Source organism: Hippoglossus hippoglossus, chromosome 2, assembly GCF_009819705.1.
Source record: "Hippoglossus hippoglossus isolate fHipHip1 chromosome 2, fHipHip1.pri, whole genome shotgun sequence".
Lineage (NCBI taxonomy): Eukaryota > Metazoa > Chordata > Actinopteri > Pleuronectiformes > Pleuronectidae > Hippoglossus > Hippoglossus hippoglossus.
The window spans coordinates 8,587,256-8,599,672 of NC_047152.1; the positions used below are offsets into that span (position 1 = coordinate 8,587,256).

The 12,417-nt window shown below is 46.2% G+C and overlaps 1 protein-coding gene and 1 long non-coding RNA gene across 4 annotated transcripts in view; one reads left to right on the forward strand and one right to left on the reverse strand.

Annotated features, from left to right (window-relative positions):
* Window positions 1-12,417, forward strand: part of LOC117775158 — a 366,941-nt gene that overhangs the window by 352,146 nt on the left and 2,378 nt on the right. The gene's annotated exons all lie outside the window — the stretch shown is intronic.
* LOC117773958 (bile salt export pump-like) lies at window positions 15-11,585 on the reverse strand. 3 transcript variants are annotated; one of them, XM_034605910.1, is made up of 29 exons: window positions 11,453-11,585; window positions 11,285-11,373; window positions 11,115-11,133; window positions 10,016-10,045; window positions 9,884-9,935; window positions 9,515-9,798; window positions 9,232-9,319; window positions 8,052-8,185; window positions 7,796-7,967; window positions 7,581-7,705; window positions 7,323-7,497; window positions 7,099-7,212; window positions 6,902-7,012; window positions 6,706-6,831; window positions 6,133-6,336; window positions 5,878-6,048; window positions 5,478-5,679; window positions 5,324-5,393; window positions 4,995-5,115; window positions 4,735-4,905; window positions 4,546-4,650; window positions 4,300-4,461; window positions 3,998-4,201; window positions 3,274-3,515; window positions 2,671-2,827; window positions 2,085-2,282; window positions 1,111-1,317; window positions 691-837; window positions 15-245 (listed from the first exon to the last, which is right to left on the reverse strand). In XM_034605910.1, the coding sequence occupies exons 2-29, from the start codon at window positions 11,361-11,363 to the stop codon at window positions 45-47; spliced, it is 4,071 nt and encodes a 1,356-aa protein (XP_034461801.1). In that variant the 5' UTR covers window positions 11,364-11,373; window positions 11,453-11,585; the 3' UTR covers window positions 15-44. The 3 variants fall into 3 exon arrangements, 1 of the variants encoding a protein (XP_034461801.1); XR_004615999.1 differs by lacking the exon at window positions 15-245 and having other exon boundaries at window positions 750-865; window positions 1,049-1,317; XR_004616001.1 differs by lacking the exons at window positions 15-245; window positions 691-837; window positions 1,111-1,317; window positions 2,085-2,282; window positions 2,671-2,827 and adding an exon at window positions 2,838-2,947 and having other exon boundaries at window positions 3,185-3,515.

Genomic DNA, 12,417 nt, shown 5'->3' on the forward strand with positions numbered 1-12,417 from the left:
ACCGTACATTCGCCTCGGCTGATTGGACACTGGTCCCCGAGCGGTTAGCTGATTGGTGCTCCCGTGGTAACCAGCTTGTAGTACGCTCCCTTCAGGACCATGAGCTGGTTGTGCGTCCCTTTCTCGATCACGTAGCCCCGGGACATGACGGCGATGATGTCAGAGTTCTGGATGGTGGACAGGCGGTGGGCGATGACGATGCACGTCCGGCCCTCTCTGGCTTTGTCCAGCGCTTCCTGCACGATCTGCAACAGACGTGAGAGAGCACACGTGAGGCAGCGTGCACACACTCTGCACACACACACAGCAGCTACCATCAGTTCCCCCTGACAGCACACAAACACACAGGCCGCACAATTATAGCAATTTCACAATCATGCGTTGATTACTATCATTAGAATGTTCCAGTGCATCAGCGCCGCAGAGGCCTCTTTGCTCCTCAGTGTTTTTGAGCTGGAGCAGCTACTGCACAGCCCACAGACCATATTCATCTTAAAGGGGCTCGACTGGAGGGCTGGCATGAACTGTGAGCTGCTGCTGTTAATAATAGAGATGATGAATGATAATGACGGTAATGATAATAATAATTAACTGGCTGCTCTCTTTGCCCCGAGAATATCAAGCAGCTGCACCGTGCAGCGATGTGAAGCGTGTGGAGCCAAAGATGTGGTTCGGTTTATCCAAGCGCACCTTCTCGCTTTCCGTGTCCAGCGCGGAGGTGGCCTCGTCCAGGAGCAGGATCTTGGGGTCGCGTATAATCGCCCTGGCGATGGCGATGCGTTGCTTCTGACCACGGGACAACTGGGAACCCTGGGCACCCACGTTGGTGTCGTATTTCTGAGGCAGGGAACAAGATATATGATGAAATGTGTATTACGATGAGACACATCCACAATTACATAGCATCATTTGTCTTGAGGCTTTTGTCACAAACTCCAAGGAATCGTTCTTATCAATCAAACCTAGTTGGACGATGTTGTGAAGCACTGTGGGATCATGGGAGCTGTTGAATGATGAAAATCTACCTGACTTACGTATGAGGTCATGTGTTTAAGTGTTTGACCTTTGTCTTACTTCGTAAGAAAAGTGTCCAGGAAGTGCTCAAGGTACCTCAGGCAGCGCCATGACGAAGTTGTGCAGCTGGGCCTTCTTGGCGGCGGAGATGACGTCATTGGGGCTGATCTCCCGGGAGTTGTCGCCGTACTTGATGTTCTCGGCGATGCTGCAGTCGAACAGGATGGGCTCCTGGGACACGATGCCGATCTTGGAGCGCAGGAAGGGCACGTTGACGCCAGTGGAGTCGTGGCCATCAATCAACTGCATGTCACCATTAGGAAAAAGCAATATAATAATCAAAGACGGGGAAATACAATCCACTTAATGAGCTTTCATACGACCAACTCCTCTGTCATTTCCCTTCTAACTACGCAGAGGTGATTCTGTCCTTTTTAAATCTCAGACAGAGAATCAGGTCTGTGTTTCCAAACCACTTCCATCTCCATTAACTCTGTTTGAGTTTTGGCAGTGCTCCCCTGCTGGCACGAAGGCAAACCTCCCTCCTGAGCGTCTTCTTTTTTCAAATACAGCCCAAAGTCAGCGTGAACGTCTGACTGATAAATGATTTAAAGTGATTCTTCAGTCACCGGATGTCAGATGTAAGTGATTATTCCTGGACTTTGACAAATGACAGATTTCACTTTGAACTGGTAAGTCCCAGATGAAAGAAGAAATGACTTTCATTTCAAAATGAGACGTCTGACATTTTGAAAAAAGGTCAGCATCTGCAGTGACAATCCAATCCTGGCTGCTTTCAAGGCACAACTCCCACTCACACGTGTCCTTGTTCAAATATGCAAAGAATTCATTAGATTCTTCCAATGCTGAAAAACTAAGTGAAAGTTCAGTCAGGAAGTCGTTATCTCTTTTCATCCAATCACATCCTGACACACTCGTCTTGAGCCAATCACCTGCAAGATGTCACAGTTTAAAACTTTAAGATTTGACCTCCCTTTCGCTAGAAAAACAGCAAATATAAAGTGTCATGGCAACGCAACACAAGTATGATTTCAACATGTCCTCCTCACCACTCGGCCGTGGTCAGGATCATAGAACCTCTCCAGCAGCTGGATGCTGGTGCTCTTCCCGCAGCCGCTGCTGCCCACAAAGGCCAACGTCTGGCCGGGCCTCACCGACACGTTCAGCCCGTTCAGGACCTGGATGTCCGGCCTGGTGGGGTAAGTGAACTTGCAGTCGATGAATTCAAGGTTCCCTTGGAAGTTGTCCTGGAAACAAGATGGATGGAGGCAGGAAGGGAGGTTACAGCAGGTTTCTGTGTGTTAGGGCGCCACCTCCTGTCCACAACAGGCAGGATCAGACTCTACAATAACACTGGTATCAAAGGGTTTCATTTCATTTATGCTGATTATTATTATTGTGCAGCAATTTTCAGGAAATAATTATTCTTCTAATGAACCATATATGATAAAAGAATCCTTCTTTTCTTTCTCCGTCCATCGACTCATCTCTTTCATGGCTGATTCAAAATTAACAAGCAAAGCAAAGAAGGAATAATAAATCTGACTTTTCCATCTGGATTCCCATCTGACTCTATCATGGCAGGAACAGGCAGCACTCTGTGTGTAACATGCAGCAGAGCGTACGCCCTCATACCCATTTATCCCCCTTGTCGCTGTAGACGCTGATCTGAGGCACCCGGTCCAGCAGCTTGAAGAAACGTGCGGCGGAGATCTTGGCCTTGGCGTAGTCGGGGGTGTAGGAGGAGGCTTTACCGAGGGCGGTGCCGCTGGTGACGATGGCAGAGATGACCCTGCCACAAAGACAACACACAGTGACGTCTCTTCCACCACGACAGGAGAGTTGGTTACTTATCATCTACAGATTTAAAGGTGATTGATTAAACAAACTTTTATTTTTCATGTCAATCTCCAGCCTCATGACCAGACCACTCTTATTCTACAATAAGAATTAATGTACAAATAACCCTGAACCGAGAAAAAGTAAAAAGGGATCATATTATATAACCTGATCAAACTTTTCACAATTTATATATTTATATAACAAGAAAAGTTTCATGTTTTGACAATAACTTATCACGAAGTTATATGTTTTAACCTTTTCCTTTAGTGTAGCAGCAGTAAGCTTCCATACAAATTAATTAAATAGTTAAATCATCTTGCTGCAGCAGCCATATTGGGACCCAATGATATAAACAGCAGCAGTAATGAGACACGGCCTCGTCTTGGCTCCTCTCACCTGAACACCAGGCTGAAGTGAAGCCCCTCCTGTCGCACCAGGTAACCTCCGAACCTGTAGGAGGCCGAGTTGGTCAAGAAGATGACGCACTGGGCGAAACCGTAGCAGGCTCCGTACACGTTCGCCTTCTTCAGGGCCGCTTGGAACGGACCGTCCAGTTGGGCCTCGTACATGTCCACGAAACTCTGCTCCTTTCCCAGACCGGCGATGGTGCGGATGTTGTTTAGGGCCTCACCAGAAATCTGTAATAAGAAAAAGTGGCGTTAATCCCAGAAACCAGATTAAATAGGTGTGTTTAATGTGTAAAGAAGGATCGGATGCAGATAAATCCTTTGCTGCGCTCTTATCTATTTCCTGTTTTATGCTGCTGCAGTGAGCCAATCTCCCCTGCCCCCCACGGGGATCATTAAACTTTCATCCGATCCACTTAATTTGAATGGGTGGGGTTTACTGCACTGGGGGAATGAAGATAGTGTGGAGGAAGTTCACTGTAAATTAACTTTTAAATACTTTTACTTTGATTTGAACTTCCTGCCTCTCACTGAATTGTCCGGAGGTTTTTATCAGCTTGGCCTCTCGGTACCGTGACTGCATTTTAAAACGTAGGTGACCCCCGCAGGAATCGAGCCTGACGCCGTCACTCCCGATCTGAACATTGCAGTTGAGGGGTTGATAAATATGTCAGGACAAGAGGAGCTGTACGGTATGAACAATGATATCTGACCCGTCCAGCGGCCTCCATGGCCTCCTTGTCCTGCTTGGCGAATCCCGTCAGCATCTTCGCCTGGAAGCCGCCCGACAGAGCGATGAACGGCAGGAAGCAGAGGATGAGCATCGTGAGCTTCCAGCTGAAGTAGAAGGACATGATGACGGCCACGCCGATGTTGGTCAGGGAGTTGACGATCATTCCGATCTGCGACCCCGTGGCCTGAGAGCGAATCGAAAGGGAAACGAGGATCATGCTTACAAAATGTCATCTTATTCTTATTATGTCATCTTCTTCTTTTTACTGAGGCTGTAACACACCCCTTGAACCTGCGAGGCGTCCGTCGCCAGGCGTGTGGTCAGAGCTCCGGGGCTGTTCCTGTGATCGTCGAACCAGCCGATCTCTTGGCCCAGCATGGCGTGAAAGCCGAGCCGCCGCAACCTGCGGGTGAGCAGCTCCCCGGACTTGGAGAAGGCATAACCCTGGAGACAAGACGTCACATAGGGGTGTCGGAGCGGCACCAGCACCCAAACAGGGTTTTAATTTGAGCCAAACTGCTACACTACCTGCAGCATCTGGGTGAAGAAGGAGACCACGCCGACCATGACGAAGAACATGCAGATACTATCGATCTCCTTCCGCTGAGCCACAGGATCTGTTACTGAGAACGTCTGCACACACAAACAAAAACATGTGAACGTGGACCTCCGTGCTCAAATGAACTTTATTTTTGATGAAGGTGAATTGAACCTTACAGCCAGGATTTGACTGAACAGCAGAGAGTAGACGGGGTTGACTCCTCCGTTTATCGCGGCTCCAAAGGACCCAAAGAGCATGTAGGGCCACTCGGGGGTGTTGTACTTCAGGATCCTGGCGACCGGAGCCGGCTCCACAAGTTCCTCCTCCTCGTCCTCTGGGATGTCGTCCTGAGGGTTCAAATACACGTCAGCAGGCACGTATAGGCAAAAACTGCCAACACGTAGAATCAAATGCAGAAGTGCTCCCTCTCACACACCTTGGATGTGTCGGCCTGTGAGACAGCGTAGGCTCTGGGCCCCAGCTCTCCAACCATGGACGCTGAAGAGTCCGGGATCAGGTTGGACAGCTGGGATCTGGACCGCTGGCGGATGGAGGATCTGTGATGGAAGGAATAGCACACTGTCGTTGATCCTCTAGCACTTGCTGCCACTTTTTAAGTCGCTCGGAATAAATGTAAGAAGGCGATTAAGTAAATTAAGATTTCGCTTCATTTCCGACTGTAATGATCCAATTTAAATGCTCAGTCAGGAAGTGGATATTATTCACAAGTGAGCGAGTAATGAAGTGACTGGAACTGTGTGATACCTCAAACTGGCTCGGTAGCTTCCGGCTCTGGACAGATTCTGCTTCACCGGCTCTTCTTCCTTCTCGGCCACTGAAAGAAGCCAACACAGCGTGTTGATCACAATCAGATAGTTTACATATTAAAGATCTGTCATGGCGTCAAAGGTGCACCCACATTGTCGAGCCTTCTCGTTCAGGGCCTTGTCTCCTTGACTCTGCAGCGTCACCAGCATGAAGTAGACGCCCTTCCTCTCCAGCAGTTCGCTGTGCTTGCCCCTCTCCACCGCCCGGCCGTGCTCGAAGCCGACGATCACGTCAGCGTTCTTGATGGTGGAGAGACGGTGAGCGATGGAGATTGTGGTGCGGCCCAAGCGTACCTGCAGATTTACACCAGTGTGTTACAGATATAAAAAGGATTGAGATCTGAAATCCTTAAAAACACATGAAATTTAAATGTTAAAAGAGCTTTCTTGATATTTTATCCCTTTCGGAGGGTAGAGTTTTCATATTATGTCTCTTGGTGCTGAAATATATCTGTTCATGGTTATTTCAGCACATAGACAAGTCCCACTTACTTTATCCAGCGCCTCTTGGACTATGGCCTCGCTCTCGTTGTCAAGGGCAGAGGTCGCCATGTCCAGCAGCAGGATACGAGGATTCCTGACCAGCGCTCGAGCGATGGCGATACGCTGCTTCTGCCCTCCGCTCATCTGACCGCCACCCTCCCCGACCAAGGTGTTGAATTTCTGTCAAATTGAAAACAGAATTGGTGCTCGTGCTTTTTCTACACTTGAGAATCTGAAACCTTCTATTTGCTGGATCCAGTCCACCTGTGGCAGGTCCTGGATGAAGTTGTAGGCGTTGGCCTCCTTGGCGGCGGCGACGATGTCCTCCATGGAGACGCCGGGTCGCCCGTAGCGTATGTTCTCAGCGATGGTGGTGGCGAACAGCACTGGCTCCTGCTCCACGATGCCAATCAGCGAGCGCAGCCATTGGATGTTCAGCCCTCTGATGTCATGACCATCCAGGGTGACCTGAGGACACAGAGAGCAGCTGGTTTGGATGAAATTGATGGATGACGCTATTAAAACCACTTTGCTGCAATAATGTGCTCCAAATGATGAGGTTGTTAGAGTCTATTTCCTTCTGGAGAAGAAGGAAGGAATAAGAAAGTATAGACCTGTAATTCCAGCAGGCAGTTAGGACCCATTGGCTTAATAATGAAACGTATTATCATGTTCCTCTGCAGCCCTGAGGGGATGGTTATTTCTGAAACCAGCAGAATCAGGCTTAAAAGGAAGGAGGAGGCAGCTGCAGTGTCTCGTGGGTAATTTGACGAAAGGGACCTGAATCAGTGTATTACATGTGTGAGTGCCACGTGTTCTTTTTGTAGCTGTGCTCACCATGCCCTCCTTGGGGTCGTAGAAGCGCTGGAAGAGCTGGATGGCGGTGCTCTTCCCGGCTCCGCTCGGGCCCACGAAGGCTGTGGTCTCCCCTGATTTCACTGCAACGCTGAGCTGGTCCAGGGTCTGAGTACAAGGGACATAAATTCAGAAACTCTTTTCAGGAATATGGTTTGACGTAGAAGCACTCACGTACCTTCACTTCCGGTCTGGATGGATAGTGGAAGGTCACATTGTGAAACTCGATGTCTCCCTTGACCCTGTCAAGCTTATATCCAGCCTCGGATAAACAGTCGATCTCCGGCTCCTGGTGTTTTAAAAGGAAGACGTGTCAATAAGAGGCTATGGTTTCCCTTTGAAAACACAGTTCCTTGTTATCATCAACTCTCTCACTCTTTCGATGGTCTCAAAGATGATGGTGGCGGCGCCGCGGCCTGAAGCAAACGCCTCCAGACACGGGGAGGCCTGCCCCAAATTCATCGCAGCGATCAAGACACCAAAGAACACCTGGAATGGAACCATTTAAAAAGCAGTGATGTTGGTTCCAGGTGTTGTGCCGACAGACGTTCTGAAAGATGTTGTTTTCCCGTTTATTTGCATCGCTGTAGACGTGATACCTGCAGTAGTGTTCCTGGTGTGTACTCCGCGGTGTCCACCACCAGACTGGAGCCGTACCAGAAGGCCAGAGCGTAGCACAGGAAGATGATCAGCCACATGTATCCAGTGAAGAAGCCCATGATCAGACCCTTCCTGATGCCCCAGCGCTGTGCAGAGATCAAGTTCCTGTCATACCTGTGGAGGAAAAGACGAGCTCTGGCTCAGCTCTGCTAATAGAAGGTTCAAATTGGGTCGTGCATTCATGTTGCATTCTTTACCTTTGCACTTCTTTTATTTCTCCACCAAAAGCAGACACAGTCCTGATGGAGGAGAGGACCTCATCAGCAACGGCTCCGGCTTTAGCGTAGGCCTGCAGCTCCTTCCCGGTTAGTTTAGCCACGAACTGGACTCAGAAGAAAAGGTGATGCAAAGTTACTGGAGGAGAAACGAGGCTCCAGGGGAAGTCAGGGCAGACGAGAAATAAAAGTCTCACCAGAGCCATGAAACCAGCTCCGATACCGATAAGTGGACTCGCCGCGACGATGACAAGCGTCAACTTCCATCCTTTCACGAAGCCGATGCAGAAGCCGCACACAAAGGTGGTGAAGCGCTGCAGAAAAATGGCAACTTGATCCGCGATGGCATCGTTGATCTTGTTGATATCACTGGAACACAGATATGACGACTGTAAGACAAGACAACCCACTCCACCCCACAAAGCACCTGACAGGAGTCACTCCTCCACTCACTCTGACATGCGAGTGTTGAGTTCTCCAACAGAGGTGCAGTCGAACCAGCCGATCTCCATCCTCATCACTTTGCTGAAGTACATTTTCCTGATGAGCTGAACCTGCCGGGCGGCGGCCCTCACCCACAGCGAGATCTGTCCGTGGAAAAGAGACGCGTATACATGGATCAGGCCTTTTATTGAGTTTGCCTCCCACGGAAACATGTGTGGAACATTCAGGCGAGGGGTAGAGGGGGAAGGACGCTATAGATAATACAGGCTGTGATGTACAATAGAATTAAGTACATGTAGTTTTGAGAATATTATAGATTCAAGTTGACAGTGACAGAAAAGTAAGTTAATGAGAGAAAAAGGAGCAGGAGGAGGATTTCTCACGCTGATTGAATCGGTGGATGAGAAGATGACAGACGTGTGAACTGTTAGGATTTTAATAATATAATTAGACACTATAGCCCCGAAAAGGATCAATTTTACGCGCACCATGTTTGTACCTTAACAGAAAGAATTAATGTGTGTGTGTGTCTGTGAAGATGGCAATGAAACTGAACTCTAAACAAATGCAGTATGTTAGACAGGGGTGGGGGCAGGGGCAGTTTGGGCTGAATATGTGGGAGAATGTGTGGCCTTCACATAGTGACTTTTAGTAGCCGTTGCTGGCTGGTTTTAATCTTGAAGTTGGTTAGTGTGTGTGTGTGTGCGTCACATCGCAGTTCAGTCTCGCACCTGTCTGATAATGCTTGTTATCTGCAAAAATACTGAAGACCAACAAGGCTTCAGCTGAAGGCCTGTCTGTAAAGCATGAAACCAAACACTGTCAGAATGTGAAGATTTTCCCAGCTACGGTCAGAGGAGGGGCGAAACTGGGAGCGGCTCCTCATCATTGGCGGATTCCAGTGCCTAGAGGCTGGGACCAGCCTGTGCACTAGCCACGGTGACTCCCCCTCGTTATTGACCAATGAAGTTCTACCTACTATTATAAATATTGCACCCGCCGTCCGTTCGGCGCGACTCTTGACTACCCCGTGCTACTAGAAAGCCGAGGCTGTGTATTGGATGCCCATAGCTATGTGCACATGGCTATGCTGTACCTTTTCATTGCTTCTGAATAAATACTTTTTGAACCAGAATAAGACTGACTCTTCTCATACCTAAGGATAAAAGAACACGACAAAATCACTAACCTGAAAGTATCCCAGCAGGAAAACAGCTAATGCAATTCCAACGTAGTACAGGGAAAATTTGGTCATTTCATATTCGATGTCCAGAACCCTGAAAGTCCACACACATACAGTAAATAACGACTGCCTTAGGACTTTAAAATGATTAAACACATCTACTTCACTGGCCGTTTTTAAATCATCTCTCAAAACGAACTTTTCTTTTTGCTATTACTTATAGTTATTTGATGAGAGTGAGTATTATCATGATTATTATTATTATTATTATTATTATTGCATTCCTCACCCACACGTCAGGCCCTTCAGCGGAACGAGCATCTCCCACGTTGAGTTGAGGCTCCAGGCCGACTGGTTGAGCGCTGCAGTGTAGTTGTTCTTCCACTGGATGGTGTTGTTCACGCACTCCTTCCTGACGTCGCTCAGCTCATTGAGCTCAATGTCGTACTCGATGAAGGTGTCTGTGAGCAGGCCGAACACCAGCAGCATGAGCGGCTGGGCCGAGCCGTGCAGCACCGCACACACACTGCCTATCACCATCATGATCACCTCTCTGCACGAGGAGAAGCGGAACTGGACACACACGGGACACGACATGAGGAGGACGGAACACTCAGTGATGACAAGTGTCAGATTCTGAGGGAAACAAGTGTTTTACCAGCTGGAAGAAGCCGACCCGTATGGCTGGTTGTTCTGTGTTTCCCTGAGCTCTGTGATCGAAAGAGAATATCAAGATTACACATGAGATCAAATAAAGTATCCAGAGACTCAGCTGCTGTAATTTACTTACTTCTCATCCTTCTTGGAGGATGTCATAGTCCTGCATAGAAGAGAAAAGAACACAAATGAGAGCTGCAACACATATTCTCAGTGTAGGAGGCTGCAGAATACATGCTTGATTATTTAATGCATGATGCAAATCAGGGTGTATTGTGAATCCCTGCTGCTCATGATTAATAAACAATTCAATCAAGACAACTTCTTTAGAAAATGCAATTAACTATTTTTAATACATCAACTTTTCACGGTGCAGTGGCTCTGGGACCTGGAGAAGAAGTTCAAAATTGAGAAAACAGAAAACACACAATGTACGTCGCTCTGTTGTGTTCTGGATTTGGTTTGTTTTTACACATTAGGTTGCATTTTCTGAATTTGCAGCTTTCTGGTCCTGGAGGTCAAATTGGTGAAGATGTTTTTTTACCTCCGCGCCACACAGCATAATATTTGTTTTTACATAATATTACACAAAATCTACTGGACGTATTACCATGAAACTTGGAAGGTGGAAGGTTGTGTTAGGGAAAAAAAAATTCCGATTCAGGGGAAGATCCAGGAATTTTTTCTCACTTTGTTTATGACCATATTGGATAAATAAACTATTATGAGATTTCTGGATATAGGTCGTAAAATATATAACATTACAAAAATAAAGTTGTGATTTAATGTGGGGGAAAAAGTCATTATTTTTTCGAGGATAAAGTCATAATTTAATTAGAAAAAACTCATTATATTTGGGGAATTCTTTTTAAATAAGCAAATAACTGCTAAACAATAAAAAACAATAAACAATCACATATATATATATATATATATATTTTAAAAGCTGCCTGCACAGGACAGAGATAATGTATAGATTTCCCTTTCTAGTATCTGAAACTTAGATTCCTGGTAAACGGGGTTAATGACCCTTATTGTGTCTGAGGCCTTGCTGGGTCTCTTATTTTCCAGCTCTCTTCATATAGCAGCTACACGTTGAGCAACCTTGACTATGGCTATTCAAACACTGTCCACCAAACTAAACAATAAGTGTTGCATGTGTAGCCCATCATTTATAGACCTTTAAACAATCTCTCTAATAATGACATTAACATATAAATGACTTTACTTACATGTAGGAGTCCGCTGGCTCTGCAACGCAAGAATTTAAATCTTTAAAATGATTATCTATATTCTATCTGAATGCAATTTAAAATAGTTTTATATAATTTTATCATCATCAGATAATCTATTGGAAAATAATGAGGCATTTACTCTGCATAGAACATCAAAAGTGGTTTACCGTCATCTGAGCCCTCATAGCTGTGGTTTTCCTGTCCCAGTCTCTTAATGCTTTGCAGTTTCACTGATCCAGTCGGCATGGTGACTCATCTACGATGTCCAAAAGCAGAATATTTTGTCAAAATTCAAATTCCACGTCAGAGGGTATTACTATGGTACATTTACCCACATGAGAAAACTCTCCTTCCTATCCCTGATTGAAAATGATCATGGGTTGATAGACAAGCCTCCGGTCCGCTGTCTCCCAGTTTGTTGTAGTTGTGGCAGCACAGGACAACACTGTGTGCCTTGGCAGAGATTCAGGTGCTCTTATCAAACAGAGTTGGGCTGGAACTCGGGGTCAGAGTCTTTTGTTTGAGGGTAAGTGTCCTGTCGGTTTATGCTGCCCAACAGGCCACTCACCTCGCAGGAGCAAACATTTTAACCTGCCGAGACCCTCACAGCATCACCAGCTGAACGTGAGCCATGTGTTTACACAGATGAATGGGATGTGATAGGATTCAATACATAGTTTGTATATATAGTATAATATCTAGTAGTTTGATGACATATAGATTGTCAGATAGAATGGCTCATATGCTTCGAATGTTCACTTATTGTTCTTCGTACCCAATGCAAAGAGTTTACAGAGTGGAAACACGCCTGAAGATCAAATATAATGAGTTTACATCATCCTACTTTAGATTTAAGGATTAAAACTAGAGGATAATAGTTTGGTTTTAATTTGGTTTATAGAAACAAGCATCAAACTGTCAATGATTGAGCACTATTCATATAGAACGTCCGTTAAATCAAAGCCATCATCCTCCTGTGGTGTAGAGGAAAGGCTACAGGTCTTGATAGCAGAAGATTCTTGGTTCAAATCTGACAAAAGACAGTTTTCCATTCCCCATGTTCCATGCAAATTTAACAAAAGAGTAGCATGTTTGTCCTCGCCTCACCCCGAAGCAAAACACTCACTGTTCTTCCTCCTGAACATATATTTTTGTCAAAGAAACAACTGATTCTACAAAAGAAAGAAAATAAGACGTTCAGGCTGTTTTAATTTCAATTATAAATTATTTTATCTGGATGTTCCAATTACGCTAGCAGTATTGGAATTTTATATAAGTTGTTATTTTTGAAATGGTGGGA

Bases quoted from the DNA above. Each gene is read 5' to 3' on its own strand.
- LOC117773958 (XM_034605910.1), bottom strand. From the start codon at position 11,363: ATGCCGACTGGATCAGTGAAACTGCAAAGCATTAAGAGACTGGGACAG. The intron at 4,906-4,994 runs GTGTGTGAGAGG...TTGAACCCTCAG, and splicing joins CACAGGCCGACACATCCAAG to GACGACATCCCAGAGGACGA. The intron at 2,828-3,273 runs GTGAGAGGAGCC...TCTTTGTGGCAG, and splicing joins CACTTCAGCCTGGTGTTCAG to GGTCATCTCTGCCATCGTCA.